At 45.9% G+C, this 21,550-nt stretch overlaps 1 protein-coding gene across 2 annotated transcripts in view; it reads right to left on the bottom strand.

Annotated features, from left to right (window-relative positions):
- The window catches only part of ZNF609 (zinc finger protein 609), a 238,538-nt gene that overhangs the window by 29,955 nt on the left and 187,033 nt on the right, over nt 1–21,550 (bottom strand). For both annotated transcript variants that reach the window (XM_029575833.1, XM_029575832.1), the window contains exon 4: nt 7,260–7,347. In XM_029575833.1, coding sequence (XP_029431693.1) covers nt 7,260–7,347 — 88 coding nt within the window. The remainder of the gene's footprint in view (nt 1–7,259; nt 7,348–21,550) is intronic.

Raw genomic sequence — 21,550 nt, 5'->3', positions numbered from 1 at the left:
ACCAGACGCCGGCAAAATTGAGCGTCCGGTTTTCAACCCGTGAGTCCATTTTACATTTTTTTTTTCACTTTTTTTTTTTAAACTTTTGGGACCTCAGATTTCATATCGCCATGATATTAAGTCGGAGGGTGCACAGAAAAGCAGTTTTTACTGCTTTTCTGTGCACTTCCCCAGCACCGGCAGAAATTAACGCCTACCTTTGGGTAGGCGCTAATTTCTTAAAGTAAAGTAAAGTGTGCGGCTTGGCTGCACATTTTACTTACTGGATCGTGCGGGAATGACTAATAGCGCCTGCAACATGCATTTGCATGTTGCAGGCGCTATTAGTCTCGGGGGAGTTGGACGCGCGTTTTTGACACGCTATTATCCCTTACTGAATAAGGGGTAAAGCTAGCGCGTGGAAAACGCGCGTCCAAATGCGGGTTAACAGTGTGCTCCACCAGAGCGCACTGTACTGTATTGGCCTGAGTGATTGTAAGCCCTCTGGGGATAGGGAAATACCTACAGTACTTGAATGTAATCCACTCTGAAGTGCTGAAAAAAAAAGTGCAAAAAAGCGGAATATAAATCTAAAATAATAATATTCATCTAAATACTACGCCTCCTGCTCCTCTCTTCTGGCCATGCATGATGGTGCTGCTTCTGTTCCTTCGAGCTGCAAGCATTGTGACACTTTGTTCTTCCCTCCCACGTGGTCCCAGAAGAGGATATTGTGTCAAGCTGGTCTGTGGTAGTCGGTGGTAACGTCACTGCAGCCAAAAGGAGCATGTCCAGCACTGGCCCATGTGGCCAAAAGACAGGAGCAGGGGAAACATTGGCCCATGAGGACATAGGAGTCATCTCATTGGCTGTTTGGGCTGAAGGTGGAGTCTGCTGCTTGTGCCACTACTGTGCCCATACGTGTTGAAACAGGGTGGGCCACTTGGGCCCTGGCCCCATCAACTTTTCACTGCACCAGTTCTGCAAGTCTGAGCCATGCAGGTGCCTGTATTCCTGTGCTGAGTCTTGCAAGATTCAGTGCAAATTTACACACATCTGCACGGCTCAAACTTGCAGACCTTAAGGGATTGGGGGCTGGGACTCCAATGCTGGCTGTGAGATTGCAAGGCTGGGTGTCTGAAGTTGGTTGGGGCGGGGGTCGGAGGCTTGGAGGGTCCAAGGGTCAGATGCAGGCTGGGATTGGGAGCTTGGGGTCCAAAGCTGGCTGGGGGGGGGGGGGGGTGTGATCTGAGGCTAAGGACCAAGCATCCGAGGCTAGGGATCGCTGGCTGGGAGAGATCTGAAGCTGGGGGTCCAAGGCTAGGGTCTGGGGATGTAATGCTTTCTGGGGGCATCCAAGGCTGGTGGCTGGGGCCTCTCCCTATTCTTGGTCCACTGGTGAGGTGGGGGAAGAAAGAGGGAGGAGAGAGTGGTGGCTGGGCATGGAGAGATATTGCAAGCATAACAGCAAAAAAAGACCATTACGGTCTATCTAGTCTGTCCATCCACACTAACTATTCAGCTTTATTTATTTATTTAGCATTTTTATATACCGACGTTCTCGATACAAATATCAAATCAGGTCGGTTTACATAAAACAAAAACAATCGCGGTGGGGCGTTACATTAAACGGAGTTTCAGAACATGAGAATAAATCTTAAACAAACAACAGTGACTCATCAAATGACGAGAATCTATATAGTAAATAACATGTAATAAAATAGATAATGGTGTAAATAACTAACTTGAAATAAAATAAATAATAAATAGAATAGTATAAAATATATATGTAAAGACAACAGTAACTCGTTATGATACGTGAAACATGTAGAGAATAACTAAGAATAAATGATGTGTTAATTTGGGATATACAGGTATCAGGGACCAATGTTTATGGGCCTGGTTATGAGTAATGCATGGGCTAAAGAATTAATGCATCCACAAGTGGAACAATCAAACAGGTGGGCTGTCAAATAACGTGGATTCATGTGGAGATAACTAAAAATAAATGATGAGCTGAACAGTGACCAATGTTTATGTGTTTAGATATCAGTAATGCATGAACTAAAGAATTAGTGCATCCACGCGGGAGGCTTTCCCTACAGGTGTGTTGTAAGTGGGTTGTCCAGATGAGGTGGCTTTCACTACAAGTGGGTTGTAAGTGGGTTGTCCAGATGAGGTGTAATCGGGCCTTGAAGAGGTGTGGGCGGTCGTGGAACTTGAGGTGTGGTCATGGAACTTGTAGTGAACTAATTTTACTCTTTTGCTCTTTGGCCCGTGTCAGAGTGTTCCTGCGATTCTGGAAATGCTTGCCGGAAGAGCCACGTTTTTAAATTTTTCTTAAAAGTTATATGACAGGTTTCTTGGCGTAGATCCGGTGGTAATGAGTTCCAGAGGGTGGGCCCAGCTGAGGAAAGTGCTCGTTTAGATCGTGAAGTTTTGATCGGGGGAGCGTATAAGGAACCTTTGTAGTTGAATCTGATAGGTCTTTGTGATGTGCTTTACAATCCCTAACCACTCCCCTCAAAGATTTCTTTATACAATCCTTTGTATAAAGAAATATTTCCTTGGATTACTCCTGAGTTTACCATGTTTCATCCTCATTCCCTCGTTTTAGAGCCCCCTTTCCTTTGAGAGAGGGCAGTCTCCTGTGCATGGAAACCTCGGAGGTATTTAAACGTCTCTATCATATATCCCGCCTTTCCTCAAGGTTAGACGAGTTTAGATCTTTAATTCTGCCCTGATATATGCTTTAGAACAAAAAACACTGACCATTCTAGTATCGGCTCTCTGGACCGACTCCATCCTGTTTATATCCTTCTGAAGGTGCGGTCTCCAGAATTGTACTCAGTATTCCAAGTGGGGTCTCAACATAGGGGCAGCATCACCTCCCTTTTTCTGCTGACCATTCCTCTCCCTATGCAGCCAAGCATCCTTCTGGCTTTTACTGTCACTTCTTCCACTTGTTTGGCCACTTTAAGATGATCTAATATCACGCCCAGGTCACGCTCTTTTGTGCTTAGAAGAATTTCACTCCCATACTGTAACCACTCCCTTTGGGTTTTGCAGCCCAAAAGTACGACACTGCATTTTTTAGCATTAAATTTTCACTGTTAGATTCCAGACCATTCCTACAGCTTTGCTAGATCCCTGGTGCTGGGCAAGGGATGGGTGGAACAAAATACCACATGGGTGGGGTGGGAAGTGTTATTTTTGGGCCACTAAGTCACCATGTTGTTCTTAGAGGTGTGAATGTTATGTAACAAAGCACCCCTGTTCCCCCCCGAAGTCCCCACATAATAGCCCCCATTCTTCACAAGAATGATGGGGCTTGGCTTAAGAATGGGAGGAAGTGTATATCTAGTTTTCCAGTTTTGCTTACTACATAGTATCCAGCTTATTGGATTCAACTTTAGTATTTGTCTGCACATTTGTAATATGTGGATCCATTTTTGGGATCTACCGGGTACTTGTGACCTGAATCGGCCACTGTTGGGGGCAGGTTGCTGGGCTTGATGGACTTTGATCTAGCCCAGCATGGCATTTATGTTTTATGTGGTCAATCGTACTGTATTTGGTAAAGGTCTGTCTGTCTGTCTGTGTTCTAGTAGCATGTAGTCTTGCTCATTGTGTTTTCCCAACAGGAGGTGTATTGGTGTTCTAGGGATCGCGTAATATTTGCAGTGCTGCCTTTTCATAGTGTTATTGCTGTTGGAATCCTGAGAGTTAGTGATGCTATAGTATGACAGGATAGCTATACATATGCTGAGGGTTTGTTGTTTGTTTTTTTTTTAAGGATTTTTGCAGCATTTCACAATGTTCCTTGTAGTGGAGGGAGTTTGTGTTTACTGTTGCTCAGATGACACCAGAATTTGAGTATTTGTTTGTATGGTGAGGTATACATGGAAAAATCCTGTTGTACCCCCACTGTTAGAAAAGTGGTGGAGATGGAGTGGGTGGGGGCAGTCCCTGTGGATACAGAATACATATTTACAGAACTAGAGGTGCAGGATGTACGTTTGGTTTCTCTTGCACATATACTGACAAGGATGAACCTCACTCAAAGGCAGTGCGCGCCGGGTATGATCTCAATCTCTCAAATTTACTGCTCGTGCTCTTCTTAAACTTGCATTATGCCAAACGGCTTCTTTCTGAAGCTTGTGCAGTGTGTATTTGTCTATAAATTGATTGCAATCCGCCTTAAGGCCATTCTTGGCAAAAGGCTGGATATGACATGTCTAATTAAATAAAAAATAAAATACAGGCAAAGTATCGAGGTGAGCTTGGAAGTACTTTTTAATCAGGCGAGTGGTGCCGTAACAAATGGAGCCGTTTCAGTATCTTTAGGCCACGTCGACTTGGTGCCTGCTTACGTCTCTTGCTACTCCATCTTCTCTCCTGCCATACGCGGTTATAAATAGTCGCTTAGTACTGGCACTTTTAGTAGTAATGCTGTTTTCGTTCTTCTTTACCGTTTCTAACAGCAAGATTTTTGTTGGTTGATCTGGGAATAATTACATTCCGATTTGCATGACGAATGTATGTAAGAAAGTCATTAATTGTAACCGTCAAGTAGGAAACTGAAGCTGGAGCTTGGGTGCCTCTCCCTCCCCCGCCAAAAAAGTGTTTTGCTGTCCCTGGCAGTGCCACCCCCCCCAAGACCGTGGCACTATAGGTGGCTGCCTAGTGCTTCCACTGGCCCTGCACTCTCCCCTGCTCAACCAATACAGTGGCGCTTTACTTCCCAGCCTTTCCCTCACCTCCCCTCTTCCACCGTCCCTTCCCTCTCACTCAGTCACCCCCCCCCCGTCCCTTTCCCTCCCACTGGGTCTTCATTTTCTTTTTGCCGGTGCGAGGTGGGAACACTGCGGGCTTTTTCCTCTGGGAACCCCACGGGCAGGTCATCCTTTAGTGGCGCCGTCACCACCACCGGGCTCTTCTTCTGCCTGCGGGGGCCTGGGAAGGGATGAGACGGAGGTTCCCCCTTTAGAGTTTTGCCAAGCAGGAGAGGGTTGCACCATCGGAGCTTTGATTTGAAAGGCGCGTGGTAAATAAAAGTTTCAGTGATGATATTTCTAGTGAGTTGGCTACCGTGCCACACTCCTGGGAACCCCTACAGCCCGGCTCCTAGGGGAGTGCGAGGTGGGCGAATGACGGGTGCGTGTGGCACACTCCCCACTCCCACCACCCCCATACAATCCTCCTCCCTCTACTTCCCTCCCCCCCCCCAATTCCCCGAGGGTGGATTCTCTTCCTCCTGGGTGAATTGGGGGTGGTGCAATCTCCTCCATTCATACCACAACGTCCCTGCACAATCGCTCCCTAAATGCACATGGACTTAAGTTCTTTGCTGTTAAATCTGAACCCCTCCTGTACTGCCACTATCTCTGTGATGCTGGGCACATCCCTTACTGAACTGCTACAGGTCTTCTTTCTGCTGGTGGGGGTAGGTACGAACCCCAAACAATTTGCCGCCCGAGGCAACCACCTGGCCCTGCCTGATGACAGAACCACGCCCATTTTAGGTCCTCGAGGGCCACAAACGGGGCTGGCATGCAGGCTAAGCAAGCTGTGGAAATTCAGCTGGTTCTCGGATCAGATAAACCATGACCTTTCATCACCCCCAGACCTGTCTGCGGGTTGTCGGAGCTTCGGAGTTGTGCAGCCCTGTGTGCTAGCGCTTTCCGTGTCTAAGACCTACTGGAGGGTCCACGACAAAAAAAATCAGAGGGCTCAGTGCATAAAGAAGGAATAACGAACCGAAGCATGGATGTCAAATCTGCATCAGTTTCCCCCTCCCTGCATTCTGTACTTTTGAGTTTCTGCTAGCTGTGCTTACATCCGCCAACAGGTACAAAACCACTATGCTGACGATCCACGAAACGCTCATAATCTTAACCCCAATCCCCTCCCCCACCACACACACACACACACACACACACACACATGGCCTTAACGTAAATGTTCTAAAAATGAAAGTGTCTCAGATATTCAGATAAGCCCATCTGTGGGCACTGCCAAGTTATTTTTGGTAAAAAAGAGAGAACATCGCCTTGCGTTTCCCTCCTGTGAGTCATTGGTGGCGAGGTCTCCATGACCTGTGCTGCCAGAGACACTGCAACGCAAATGCTTGAATAGCGGGTGCTCAATGCTTGCTGCCAATATCTACCTTCACAAACAATTTTGAAGCTTACCACAAGAGCGTTTTAAGAGAGATGCAAACATTTAACACCATTTTATGTGAAGGGACAAAAACCAATATCAATAACAAAAAAAACCCCCAACAAAACACTGCAGCCAGACTGTGCTCTAACAAGTTGCCCATCTGGTGTTTCTATCCTGCTGGAAGGATAACAAGGTTCCCAACATGAGGGATTCAAAGCCTCAGCGAGCACTGCCTGCGTCTTAACATGGTTATTTTCTCCTGAAAACTTCCTAAAACATTCATAAGATTTGTGTGCAATCTGCTTCTGTTCTGATTATCAAGAATTCAATTGCTGCATTTTTTTCTAACACCTATTTTTGATTTTTTTATATATACTGAATGAAATGCACTAGACTGGCAGCACTGAAATCTTTTTGTTCATTTCTAGTGCAGATACAACGGGCAATTCAAGCTCCCTCTATCGCCATGCATCGTCTAGTTCTGGACAGGAGAGTAGTTAAACCTGCCACCCTGTTATTCCTTGGCCTCTCTGCTGAGGCTGCCTGTACCTGCACACCAGGTGTATCAGAGGGGGGGGGGGGGGGGGGGGGGGAGGCGGGATGGTCTCACTTCAGTCCAGCTTCTCTCAAAACACACACAGTAGTGCTTTTGAAAGTGCAGATGTTCAACACGAAAGCCAGCAACAAAGTGAGGACAGAAAGCAATGTGCAAACTGGATACGTTGTAGTACCAGAGATGTTTGGGAAAACATCCAATGTGCACCCCACAGATTCACCAAGCATCATTCACCTTTGAGCGTTTTCCCCTCTGCTCCATCCACAGGCCTAAAATTCTTCACCAGGGCCAGCAACCATGTACCCTTCCCTATGGAAGCATCACCCAAAACAAGGCGACCCTGTGCTGCTTTCCCAATACTGCATTTATGACTTCCTGGCCCACATTAAGATGCCAAAGTCTGTAAAATTGCTTAATATCCATGAGGGAATAAATCCAAATAAAGAAATAAGATGTGGAAGTGAGAAGAACCCTGCACCAGGAAAGCAAATAACCTTTCGACTGACTTTTTTTCCCACCCACCTCTGTTACAGACAGCACGCATTCATCCTCTGCTCACCTTGGGGGTGCCCAGTCATGTCGTGTGCAGTCCAGCAGCGTACCCACGTAGGTCTTATTCCGCCAGGTCACATTCACCACCAACATACCTGCAAAAACCAAAATGGAAGGATACAATTTAATTTCAAACCACCATGGGAGATGGATTTGTTTCTGCTGTAGCACATGAGGGAGGATAATTGCACATCTGTCAGCTTGCCTTCACTTTGAGGGCGACAGACAGATGATGCCTTCCCTTGAATCGATGGCTAACACCTCTTATTTCAACAGGCGCCACTGCATAACCCCTCAGTAATATCAGAACTATTCCAATGAACGAGCGGTTGAGAGGGTAGGATATTTTATTGGATATCTCTACGTTCCAGCACTGTTACCAGCTGGTGCCTCGTGAGCGAGGTATCCTGGAAAACTCAAGCAAGGATTGCCTGCCTCTAGTACAAAGATACAAAACTAAGGCACAAATTTAAAAAAAAAAAAAAAAGGAATGTTATCAAGAGTTGGTGTAAATGCTGGCTGGTTCACCAGTATCAGTTTGGACTGTATTCACCAGTATCAGTTGGACTGCCTTGACAACACGACTGGGTGCGCAGATCCATACAAAAAGTGTCTGGTTTCACCTGCTTTCTATCTTGACGCCTTCACAATACGCAGCAGCTCTGAAGTTCTGCCCGCCACTGCCTCCCAGACCCGGAGCCACCTACGCACCCACATGTAGGCTCTTCCCCTGCACTTTCGTGTCACAGCTGCCCAGTTTATGAGCTCAAGTCTTCTCTCTGCAGTCTCTCTCTAGTAGGCCTGGCTCTGCTTCTGCAGGGTCCCTTCCCCACTTCTACCATCCATGTACGGATTCCCCCCATTCCTTGGCTCTCTCTTCCGCAGCCTTTCGCAACCAGCCCACCCATGCACTGTCTCATTGGCTGGCTCAGTTCCTCAGCCACTCTCCCGTAGCATCAAAAGCATGGTTACAGTTTCATATGCTGCCACAGGAATGCATGGGCTTAGTCAGCAACCCTGTCAGTCTGGGCAGACCCAGCTATCCCCCACAGAGGAACCCTGTGGCAGCACTATTAATTCAGAAGCAGCAAGAGAGACTTGAGATTCATGTATAGAACAATAGGACATACTACCATGAAAGCTGAAATGTGCTGATGAAGCTCTGTGGGCTTCAAATCTTGCAAAAGGAAGACTCAGGGTTCTTGGGAGACTGAATAACTCAATCTGGACGGTCAAGTTTTCCACCAAACCCTGTGCAGGGCACCTGCTCTTCCCTCATCTTAGCAGAATCATGTACTCCCCCCACAGACACAATTTGTTGCACCAGGCGAGCTGGTCCCACACAATCTATTGACACAGAAGCAGAACTAATAGGTAAGAAATTCTCCTTTTCTGATCCTTCGTTACATATCATTTGGGAGTGGAGATACTGGGAGTATCAGGGCTGACTCTAGAGCATATGGCGTCTTGGTGAAAAACGCTTCCTCCACCCGATGGTGTGCTCACCGGCCTCTCTTCAGCTGCGGTGGGCTGGGATCCAAAATGGCCATGCTGGCAGTGCCCAGGGTGCCCTGGGTGACCATCCAGCTCGACCACCCCAAAAATCCAGCTCTGAGCAATATCTAAACATATGGTAGGGACTGACTGCACCACAGCAGGAGAAATTCCACTGACGAGAAGGCTAAAAGACATCCAGTCTATGTTTTACAGAGTCTCCTCAGCCTTTGGGGCATCCAGCTCAATCGGATTTGGCCTTGTTGCACTACAGCCACCATGAGCCTTCTTTCATAACTATCGAAGGCAGGGGGGGGGGGGGTGTGTGTGCTCAGATTATTTCCACAGTTCCCCTCCCAAAACACATCCAGCCATCATGACGACAGTCATTAGCTAGGGGCGGCCACAGACTGCAGCTCTGGCCCTGGAAGCCAGCGAATACGGATCCTGCCTGGCCAGAATATGCCACTACGGAGCGATGGCTGAGCCCTCCCCCCCAGGCATCCCTTCTCACGTCCTTTGGAAAATACATCCCTCATTCTAGATTAAGCCCCTGAAGGTTATGATGCCCTTATTTATATCTTACAAGAACGCGCCTTCCCATGCGTGGTTTCAAAAGCCTAGCTCAGAGAGAAATGCTGCAAAGGTTCAGCTGTAGCAATGACCCTTGACGGATGAGATCCTGATGGCAGAATAACTTAACTTAAGCCTTCTAATCATCTTTCTAGCTGTAGCGAGCAACGAGCTTGCTGAGATCAGCTTGATGGTATGACTATTATGATGATGCAATGTAAACTGCTTTTGTTGCTGCTTTCCTGACGTTTCTGGAAACGAGTGAACTGCCACTTCTGAATCAAGGCATCCGAGACTCGTACCTGGAGGCATCAGATCTCAAGACGACCAACATGTTGACTAAGCTGTTTGGTGCATAAAAGGAGCAGACGCACACATTCTCTCAGAAACGTCTTCAGGAATGGTCCATCCTCTGGATAATTGCTTTGCTCTGCCAATCTATTTTGACATTTTCTGCAGTGCTGGATGTTATCCGATTCAGGACTTCTCTCTCTGTCCAAAGAACTTCTCTTTTCTCCCTGCATATTTTCAGACCCCCAATTTCTCCATAATTGTTAATGCACGCTGCTGTCGCCATGCTCTACAACTGTATGATGATGACTGATCTTCCTCTTCACCCATGCTCTCTCAGACTCACGAGGGCACAGAAAGCTGATTTTCCTAACACAGACTGATAATCCTCAGTCTGATTCCTTCTACATCCACCTGTCGTGAGCTGAAATCTCTCCCACGTCGGCTTGCTACTGTGACAGATTAGCATCTGGGATTCTTGTTTCGGTCTCTAACAACCCCTGAGAACTGCTGACATATCAGGGAAGATTAAATAAGCTTCTCCCAGTTTTTAAGCACTGGATTCCAAAAGCTTAAAAGAAGCAGCTGTGGAGGATGTACATGAAATGGCACTACTAGATAGGCCTGGCAGCTCAGCAGCACGGCGTGTAGAAGACTGCTTGTCACAGCCCACAGTGGAGAGGGAGTTTTGACCATCATTCAGTGGGCAACACCTATTGGCCGCGCTTATGGTGCATGTGTCAAGAGGGAGCTGCAGTCTGTGGGCCCTGGCTAAGGACCATCATTGAAACGACTGGTCAACATGGGGGGAAAAAAGGGATTATAAAATAGGTGGGTAAACTTAGGGTAGCTGCGAGTGAGGCGAGTGATGACAAAGTTCAGCTAAAGGTTGGCTCCAACTGAGCAGCAAACCCAGACAGCGCAGAAGAAAAATGCCAGATCAAAATAAATAAATAAATAAATAATACTAGCTGAACGCAGAACGCCACTGGCCCCAATACCTAAAGAAAGGTCTTACTCGGACTCTGGCATTGTGAGATTTTAGCAAGAATCTGTACTTTTCCAGGATACGTTTTCCTGTCTTCAGATACAATTCAAGTTTCGGTTGTCCCGAGTATAGCCTGCTCCCTCCCCTCCCCCCCATGATCAGGCTGGGACACTAAAGTACCCAAGAAACTATCAGTAGCCTTTTCAAAGGAGCTGATTAAATAGGCCTGTTATCCTTTGATACAAGTCTTCTTAGAACTGCTCTCAATTTCTTGATTTATAAACTGACAGAATATACAGTGTAATACAGGGCAACAATAATACACTGCTCAAAGTACAACCCTGTAATAAAATATACAGGCCTGAAATAGTATGTCATATCAGTAGCTTCAATATTTATATCCCCCTCCTAAAACTTACATTCACAAATACCCTGGGTAGCATTACACTGAAAACGCTGATCTTGAACTGTGAACTGAACTGAACTGTGAACTGAATACATTTCGCATATAACTGAGTGAAACTGGCCTAGATGACTGAGGTCAACTGAACAAAGAATATTGTTGGTACTAAAGCTGAGATTGTTGATTTCAGCATCTTCAAACAAAGTGTACTTGGAATGTTTCATACAATAACCTGTGCAATGTCTGTGTCTCACCCCGATGGTGCATAACCGAAGAAATTGTGAGAGTCCAGAAGAACCAGAACACAGATAAGGCTGCAGTAACGCCTAGCTCTGGGATGATATGACATGGGGTGTATTGCAGGTCCCGGCTGCAGTGAATGGATACACTTATCACTTGCAGAAATATATTAAAAAAAAAAAAAAAAAAAAATCAGTACTTGGCTTACAGTCTGCATGCCACATGCACAGACTGCATGCAAACAGGGTATCTGCAGATACAGATCTGAACAGTAGAACAGCAGGCATTACCATAAGTCAGGACAGTAGTGAATTTGTACAGTTGTAGGTCTGGCCCTTCTTTAATGCACAGAAAGATCTTTTGGCATGATCAGATGAATGCATAACTAAGGGGTAAATGGTGAATTCGTCTGAGTTTCAGCAGGTATTCAACAGAAGGGGATCTTCCGGGTACAAGAGCAGGCTAATCTTATAAATGGGATTAATTTTTGAGAACACACATACGATATTTATATGCAAGACCTGGTACTACTTACAAGCAATTTGCATAGATAAATGCTCTAGTGTTAGCAATTTTTTTTCCCCGTTTACCTCTTGATGCTTTGGTTACTGTATTTCTGGATGAAACCCCACATGGCCTCTAGGTGGCACTGTCTCCCACATAACCAACCAACACCGTGCTCCATGACAGCTATTTATCATTTATTGTATTTTCCATTTCAACTGCCACTTGACAATTTAATTTTGATCAATTTGGACAAAAATTCAGACACAGAAAATGGTGAACCAGCTACAGAAAAACCTGTGGGAGTCTTAAGTGCAGTTTGTCACTGCGACAGACCAAGTTCCAGTGTAAATTCATAGCAGATGTTTGAACCTATCACAATATGCAGCAACATCATCTGTGTCTGATCTGCCTGTAAATCCATCAGCAGGAAAGAAATCATTTTCTTTATGAAGCTCACAGAAATGGAATGCATAGCGTTCTCTTTTTGATTCTTCTCTTTATCCCAGGGTTTCTCTCTCTCTTGTGTATACCGCTCTCCCTCTGCAGCCCGGCCACAGACACAGTCCTATAGAGCAGGAGCCCCCAAAACTCAGTCCTCGAGGGCCGCAAACCGGTCAGGTGTTCAGGATTGCCACAATGAATATGCATGAGATCTCGCTGCAGATCGATTGTGCAATCCTAAACACTGGGTTCCAGCCCTCAAAGACAGGTTTGGGACTCCTACTTTCGACATAGGACTAAGTTGAGGGCCACTTGTGGCCTCAGAGGATCCCTTAACCAATCTGGTTTTTATGAATATCGACACTGAATATGCATGGGAAATATTCATTGTGTAAATCATAATGTGCCCAAACCTGTCCTGGAGGACCCCCAGGCAGTCAGGTTTTTAAGATATCCACAATGAATATGCATGAGATAAAATTTGCATGAGAAAATCTGCATGCTATGGAAGTAGTGCATGCAAATTTTATCTCATGCATATTCATTGTGGATATCCTAAAAACCTGACTGGCTGGAGGTTCTTCAGGACAGGGTGGGAACCACTGCTTTAAATCCTGAAAAGCAGACTGGTCAGGAGATCCACAGTTAGTGGGTTGAGAGCCACTGCCATAGATTAAAGCTCTTTTTATAACCTGGTAAATGTGAAATCTGTGTCTGACCAATAGATGTCGCCGTTATACAACAGTTGTAACTCCCTGCCCACCTTGTGAGCCTGTGATCACCGTCTCCCCCAGTGCTCCTAGCCCTTTCCAGTCTGAGGAGTTGGAGCTGGGTTTCCTGCATGTCAGCTTACACGCAGCCATTGAACTGGCCTGGACACAGTACTTCTGGTATTGGTAAAAATATCTTCCCCATCTTTTCAGATTTAAAAAAATATATATATATTGCTTTGGCATTTTGTTACACAGATTGCGTAAAGGTCATTTATTTAAAGCATTTTACATTTGAAAATTCAAAGACGTGCATTGCTTTCTGGCTAAATCACTGCCAAATTTCCAGTGGAAATGCTGGAGGAGTGCCACCTTACGGAGTTTTTATTATGGAAAGCAAAGCACAGACATTTGAAGGAGACCCCACACAACCGGCTTACAGCTGCCAAGCGTCATATTGGCATTGGTGGCACAAATGCCACCACACTCACCCTTGTCTGGCTACTGCACACAGTCTGCATGATTTCATTTCCAACACTAACAGGTGTGCGAGCATGCTCCAAGATGCATTTAACAGAGGGCTCCAGTTAATCAGCAGATCACCTATGGTCTTGTTAATACCGCCCCCTACAACACTGCCACTTCCTGACCTGAGCCACGGGTCAGAGGCACAAGCTGGGGACTGAACCCACGTCACCACCAATTACTGGGGCATGTGCTGAACCTGAGACACTCCAGCCAGAGAATTCACCGCAGCCCTGAGCGGGTAGGGGAGAAAAGGGACTGGGATCGCGGAAGAAGTGGGGGGGACAGCAGAGTCTGGGGACATTCAAGCAAGGAAACGTACAACTATCCAAGGCACAAGAAGTGGGACAGAGGGTCAAAACGAATAACCGTTCAAAAAAAAAAAAAAAAGTCGTGCTTCATTCACGCAACGTAAAAACTCCACCAAAAACGGACGTTCTGTCCTCCATCCTCCCTGCTGCTCCCGCAGACATGCGCCACAGGTTCAAAGCGATGCCAGAGGCACTTCTGCCCACAGAGAGTGTCCATGGTGCAGCCCGAGAGACTGTGGGTGCTGCCACAAAGAAACATCTGCAAACACGGCACAGACGGCACCTACTTCAGCCGGCTGGCCGGTGCGGCCTCGCTGTCTTTTGTATCCTTTTACTCCTTCAGGTGCAAGGAATGGGTTGGTGGACCCTGTTTTAAAGCGTCTCATAGGTTGCTTTCTGAAGGGTGGCGTCACTCGCTTGTGTGTGTGTGTGTTTGGTTTTGAGGGCAGATTTGCTCAACGGGCCGGGCACAGGATAGTTCGTGCCATTGCTTGGTTCGGTACAATTCCCCCACCACCAGCCCAGTAAGTAAGCTGCGATACAAGAGTGAGCAAAGCAGCCCAATTTATTCTAACGCCTTTATTTCCAATTTCAGCTCGCGCGCCTTGTCACTGCTTAGCTCAAGGCGAGCTGTATTCAGGTACAAAAGGCACTTCTCTGTCCCCAGAGGGCGTTCAATCTAAGTTTCCGCCTGAGGCAGTGGAAGGCAAAGTGGGATTTGAACCCTGGCTTCCTCTGGTACTCGGCCCGCTGCTCCGGCCGCTGGGTTACTCCTATCATTGCTTTGAGTTTATGGTGCACGCGAGTGAGGGAAGCGGCCGGAGAATTATCTGAGCAGTAACGAGGATTCAGTTTAGAATATATGTGGTGCTCACCTTTTTGCATGCTGTGTAAATGAAGTGATCCATCTTTTTTCCAACAGGTTATTTAGTTCCAACTCTCTGGCCCACTGGTGGGTTATCAGACTAACTGTACCATTAATGCTACCACTTCCGCTACAGGCCCCTCCTCACTAGTTGGAAGCAGGACTGCTCTCGATGTATTTCCGGCCTCTATTACTAGAATAAGTTTCTTAGATTTGCCCTCCTTCCCAACAACCGCTGGACGCAAAAGCAGGGAGAACGGTCTGTTAGGCTGAAAGACCAAAAAGCTCCAGCGAGTTTAATTTCCCTCTGCACCTGTCAGTGCATACTGTACTCATATGCACATAACCAAATCAAGCTTTTCCCAACATGCATCACACCACAGAGACTGTGGCTAGGCAAAGGGAATCTCAACGCCTACCCTCGGGCACCAAAAGTGCTTAGGACTTCAAGTTAATCAAGGCATATTTTTAAAAAAAAAATCATGTATTTAATGAAATCTGATTACACACTTTTCACCAGAAACAAAATGTGGTAAAATAAACATAACCGCATAAAAATCCACCCACCCTCCCACCAGCCAACCGTCCCCTCCCCCACCATCATCACCCCATAAAAATGTCATTTGGATCCACTGTATACAAATTTATATCCCGTTCCATATTTGCAAAAAAAAACAAAACAAAAAACCTATGGCTGAAGCCCAGAGGAGGACTAGAGCTGCCCTGCCCTGGGCCTCGACGCTGCCCTGACCAGCAATTAAGGCTCCACCGCAAACTGCAGGGCATGCAAGGAAGAAGTGAAACCTCACTGCCTCCCCTAAGCCCATCTGCTTGGTCTGCTCTCCTCTGTAAAGTGTCAGTTAATGCCTCATCTCACGCTTCAATGCTGAATTCTTCTCTGCGTGTAATGACCCAGGAACAGCTCTCAGGTGAGACTCCCCAAACGGATAAGGCTAATTCTAAAATTAGCCGTCTGGCTTTAGAACGCCCCGCTGCGCACCCAGGAAAGGGGCTGCAGTGGAATGTCTTGTCCGGGGCTTTGATAATTAATTATACCTTAACACAGAAGCAATTCGTTAGAAGGGCTGCCCCCTCCCCCATAAGCAGGGCGAACACACGTAGACCCTGGCTTCTTGGCACAGACGGGGGGGGGGGGGGGGGCCGCAGCGCAGCTCATTTTAACAGCCACAGAGTCAATCGAATTCAGCGTTTATCTCAGCAGGGACAGACAGGGCTTCTGGAGATGGAAATCTCATTTGCCAAGGCAGAGGAGCAAGGCTGGCTGTGCTCAAAACAGAATTAGAAGGGAAATTAAGCCTTCAGAACCACAAACGTCCAGCTGAAACAAGTAACTTCCACAACGCGCCTTGCTCCTTAGGTGAGGCAGGAGGTAGCTCAATTGTTTTGCTGTTTACAGCATAACAAGGGTGTGAACCTTTTCTGGGGGTTACGCTCAGTACAAACACCCTTAACGAGTTTCTCACTTCATTAGGGAGACCATGGGGGGCTCAACCCCCACAGCACTGGCAGTCCTGACAGCCTTCACACCCCAGGGTGCTCAAAGACTTCCAGATACCACACTACAGAGATGTTACTGGTAATCCGCCGTCATTCAAATCTGCCACTGTCTCCAAGAACGGCAAGGCAGTTTTGGTTATTTGGTTTTCTATTTTATTTGGATTTATATTCCGCTTTTCGACACTTCAAGGCGGATTAATACCCAGGTACTGTAGGTATTTTCCCTGACGCCATGCCCTCCTCAGGCAATGGAAGCGAAGTGACTTGCCCAAGGATTTGACCCCTGGTTTGTAGCCGGCTGCCCTAGCACTAGGCTCCTGTTGCAACGGATGCTGCTTAGAGCTTTGGCAGTAGGCGGCATATAAATACACAGCCAGTCTAATATTCGATTTTAAGAAGTGCTCCAGAAGTGATCCGGGATACTACAGATGTCACTTCTGGGGAAAATGGCACAAACTATCAGGCCGATTCAATAAAGTCCGCGGGAGAGCGGACGAACGCCCGCTCTCCCGGCGCGCACGATTCTGTATTTAAATTAGGTGATGCGGTAAAAACGGGGAAAAGGAGGCGCTAGGGACACTAGCGCGTCCCTAGCGCCTCCTTTTTGACAGGAGCGGCGGCTGTCAGCGGGTTTGACAGCAGACGCTCAATTTTGCCGACGTCGGTTCTCGAGCCCGCTGACAGCCACGGGCTCGGAAACCGGACGCCGGCAAAATTGAGCGTCCAGTTTTCGGCCCGACCGCTGCGGGCCGAATTCAATTTTTTTTTCTTTTTTTTTTTTTCTTTTTTTACTCTTCGGGACCTCAGACTTAATATCGCTATGATATTAAGTCAGAGGGTGCACAGAAAAGCAGTTTTTACTGCTTTTCTGTGCACTTTCCCGGCGCCGGAAGAAATTAGCGCCGACCTTTGGGTCAGCACTAATTTCTGAAAGTAAAATGTGCGGCTTGGCTGCACATTTTACTTTCTGTATCCCGCGCGCATACCTAATAGGGCGCTATTAGGTGCCGCAGGTTGGACGCGCGTTTTCCTCCCCTTACTGAATAAGGGGTAATAAAGGGTAAGGGAAAATGCGCGTCCAATATCAGGCTAACAGTGCGCTCCGGAGCGCACTGTACTGTATCGGCCTGTATGTTAAGCTGTTAATAACAAATTTACAGGGCATATGTACAGGCAAGGCACACATTGCAAAAGCAACTTTGCAAAAAAAAAAAAAAACACTTTGCAAAAGCAACATAGCTTTTGCAAAGAGAAATTTTGAGTTTTTGAAAGATGTAAACACACTAGTGGACTTAAGGTGAACCAGCTGAGGTAATGTATCTGGATTTCCAGAAAGTATTTGACAAAGTTCCTTATAAGAGTCCACAAGAAATCAAATCATCATGGGATAGGAGGCAATGTCCTGTTATGGACCTGGTACCTGTTAGACCGAAAACAGGAGGGCTGGGCTACATGGCCAGTTTTCCCAGTGAAGAGAGGAGAGCCCAAGGATCTGTACTGGGACCAGTGTTTAACATATTCTTAATGATCTGGAAAAACAAGCAATTAGCGAGGTGATCAACTTTGCAGATGACACAAAATACTGCTAAGTAGTTAAAACATGAGATGATCTGTGAGGAACTGCTGGAGGACTCTGCAAGACAGGCGAACTGGGCATCCAGTAGCAGATTATCTTTAATATGGACAGGTGCAAAGAGATGCCCGCAAGGGAAAAGAATCCTAACTATATGTACACAACGGTGGGTTTCATGTTAGGTGTCACCAGGCCTGGATTTAGCCACAGGCAACACAGCCAACTGCCTAGGGTGCCAAATTTTGAAGAGACCAAATACGCAGGCCTAAGAGGAGCCTTCTCCCGCTTACTTCAGGGCCATGTGCCACTGCCACTTCAAAGAGGCAACCACAGTGGCACTCTGGCCAAACAATCTCCGATGGTGAAATCCCTGCTGTCTGAGCTCCTGGTAAGAACCCTGACCTCACCCTACGGTCCTGCCTATGGATGCCAATACCTTAAATCCGGCCCTAGCTTAGGAAAGATGTTTTGGCGTTGTGAATACAGTGAACTCCCCAGCTCAATGCAGAGCAGCAGCAGCTAAAAAAGCAAACAGCATGCTAGGGATTATTCAGAAAGGAACAAAAAACGAAACTGGGGACATGCTGCCACCTCTATGTCAATCCTTGGAGCACTGTGTGCAGATCAGGTCACCACATCTCAAATAAAGATAGAGCAGAGCTAGAAAAAATACAGAGAAGGGCAACAACAAAAATACAGGGGGGTGGAACGGCCTCCATATGAAGGAAGGCTAAACAGGTTAGGGCCCTTCGGCCTGCAGAAGATAACACGGAGGATATGCTAGAGTGTGTATTCCACGCATTAAGAAAGGTGGAAGGAAGGCAAACAATTACCAGCATGGTTAAAAGGTGAGGTGAAAGAGGCTATTTTAGCCAAAAAACATCCTTCAAAAATTGGAAAAAGGATCCATCTGAAGGAAATAACTTGACAATGCTTATGCGTTATCCTAAGATTTGAAATGAAGTTAGCCATAGAAGCAAAAACTCGTAATAAAAACTTTAAACCTGTGAGGGAGTTGGTTAGACCGTTAGTTGATGGAGGAGTTAAAGGGGCTCTTAGGGAAGATAAGGCCATTGCAGAAAGACTAAATGAATTCTTTGCTTCTGTGTTTACTAATGAGGATGTTGGGGAGATACCAGTTCCAGAGATGGTTTTCAAAGGTGAGGAGTCAGACGAACTGAACCAAATCACTGTGAACCTGGAAGATGTAGTAGGCCAGATTGACAAACTAAAGAGTAGCAAATCACCTGGACCGGATGGTATGCATCATAGGGTACTGAAGGAACTAAAAAATGAAATTTCTGATCTATTAGTTAAAATTTGTAACCTATCATTAAAATCATCTATTATACCTGAAGACTGGAGAGTTGCCAATGTAACCAATATTTAAAAAGGGCTCCAGGGCGATCCGGGAAACTATAGACCAGTGAGCCTGACTTCAGTGCCAGGAAAAATAGTGGAAACTATTCTAAAGATCAAAATAGTGAGCATATAGAAAGACATGGTTTAATGGAACACATTCAACATGGATTTACTCATGGGAAGTCTAGCCTAACAAATCTGCTTCACTTTTTTTGAAGGGGTTAATAAACATGTGGATAAAGGTGAACCAGTAGATGTAGTGTATTTGGATTTTCAGAAGGCATTTGACAAAGTCCCTCATGAGAGGCTTCTACGAAAACTAAAAAGTCATGGGATAGGAGGCAATGTCCTTATGTGGATTACAACTGGTTAAAAGACAGTAAACAGAGAGTAGGATTAAATGGTCAATTTTCTCAGTGGAAAAGGGTAAACAGTGGAGTGCCTCAGGGATCTATTCTTGGACCGGTGCTTTTCAATATATTTATAAATGATCTGGAAAGGAATACGACGAGTGAGGTTATCAAAATTGCAGATGATACAAAATTATTCAGATGATACAAAATTATTCAAGAAGATTGTGATACATTACAGGAGATCCTTGGAAGACCGGAAGATTGGGCATCCAAATGGCAGATGAAATTTAATGTGGACAAGTGCAAGGTGTTGCATATAGGGAAAAATAACCCTTACTGTAGTTACACAATGTTAGGTTCCATATTAGGAGCTACCACCCAGGAAAAAAATCTAGACATCATAGTGGATAATACTTTGAAATCGTCGGCTCAGTGTGCTGCAGCAGTCAGAACAGAATGTTAGGAATTATTAGGAAGGGAATGGTGAATAAAACAGATAATGTCATAATGCCTCTGTATCGCTCCATGGTGAGACCGCACCTTGAATACTGTGTACAATTCTGGTTGCCGCATCTCAAAAAAAGAAATACCGTATTTTTCGCTCCATAAGACGCATCTGACCATAAGACATACCTCGGATTAGAGCAGGAAAATTAAAAAAAATAATAATAATGCTGTGCTAAACTGGCTCTGTTCCTGGGCATCTGTGCTTCTTATGGAGCAAATTAGGGGAGGGCATAATATTTTTTTTGGTCCCCATTTCATTTTTGGATCTGAGGAGGGCCATTTCTGTCCACTCCTCGGATCAGAAAACGTTTATTGTTCTTTGTTGGGAAAAAAACCCAAAACAAAACAAAAAACCCTATCCCAATCCTTTAAACTTAATTAACTACAACTCCCCACCCTCTTGACCCCCCCCCAAGAGTTGCCAAAAGTCCCTGGTGGTCCAGCAGGGGTGCGGGAGTGATCTCCTGCACTCGGGCTGTCGGCTGTCAGTATTCAAAATGGTGCCGATAGTCTTTGCTTCTACCATGTAACCCCTGTGACATAGTAAGGGCAATGTATGGCCCACTCCATAAGATGCACAGACATTTCCCCCCCCCACCCCCCCCCCACTTTTGAGAGGAAAAAAAGTGCGTCTTATGAAGCGAAAAATACGGTAGTTGCGATGGAGAAAGTACAGAGAAGAGCAACCAAAATGATAAAGGGGATGAAACAGCTCCCCTATGAGGAAAGGCTAAAGAGGTTAGGGCTGTTCAGCTTGGAGAAGAGACGGCTGAGGGGGGGATATGATAGAGGTCTTTAAGATCATGAGAGGTCTTGAACGAGTAGATGTGACTTGGTTATTTACACTTTCAGATAATAGAAGGACTAGGGGGGCATTCCATGAAGTTAGCAAGTAGCACATTTAAGACTAATCGTAGAAAATTCTTTTTCACTCAACGCACAATTAAGCTCTGGAATTTGTTGCCAGAGGACGTGGTTAGTGCAGTTAGTGTAGCTGTGTTTAAAAAAGGTTTGGATAAGTTCTTGGAGGTGAAGTCCATTAACGGCTATTAATCAAGTTTACTTAGGGAATAGCCACTGCTATTAATTGCATCAGTAGCATGGGATCTTTAGTGTTTGGGTAATTGCCAGGTTCTTATGGCCTGGATTGGCCTCTGTTGGAAACAGGATGCTGGGCTTGATGGACCCTTGTTCTGACCCAGCATGGCAATTTCTTTATGTTCTTATGCTTTAGAAAAGTAGGGCTTTTTCCCCAGGGGGCGCATGTGCCAGTACTGGCATCTTTTCCTCCATTTGCTTGATTTGCCTTGCGGTCCCTCAAAAAAAAAAAAGCAAGCATCCTGCATGTGAGTACAGACACGTTTTTTTTTTTCCCCAGAAAGAAAGAATGGCATAAAACTGTGTGTGGAATGGAACAATTCCATAGGAGAGAGTTGTTTTTTTTTTCTTTCAAAACATACTAGGACTAGGCAGACATGCCAAGACACTAACTAGTAGCAGATTTAAAAAAAAAAAAAAGTTTTGTTTTTTTTAAAGAACATACGACTTGCCATTCTGGGTCAGACCAAAGAGCCATCAAGCCCAGTATCCTGTTTTCTAACAGAGGCCAATCCGGGACATAAATACCTGGCAGGATT

The sequence above is a fragment of the Rhinatrema bivittatum genome, chromosome 13 (genome assembly GCF_901001135.1).
Source record: "Rhinatrema bivittatum chromosome 13, aRhiBiv1.1, whole genome shotgun sequence".
Classification (NCBI taxonomy): Eukaryota; Metazoa; Chordata; class Amphibia; order Gymnophiona; family Rhinatrematidae; genus Rhinatrema; species Rhinatrema bivittatum.
This window is presented reverse-complemented; position numbering and strand designations above follow the sequence as displayed.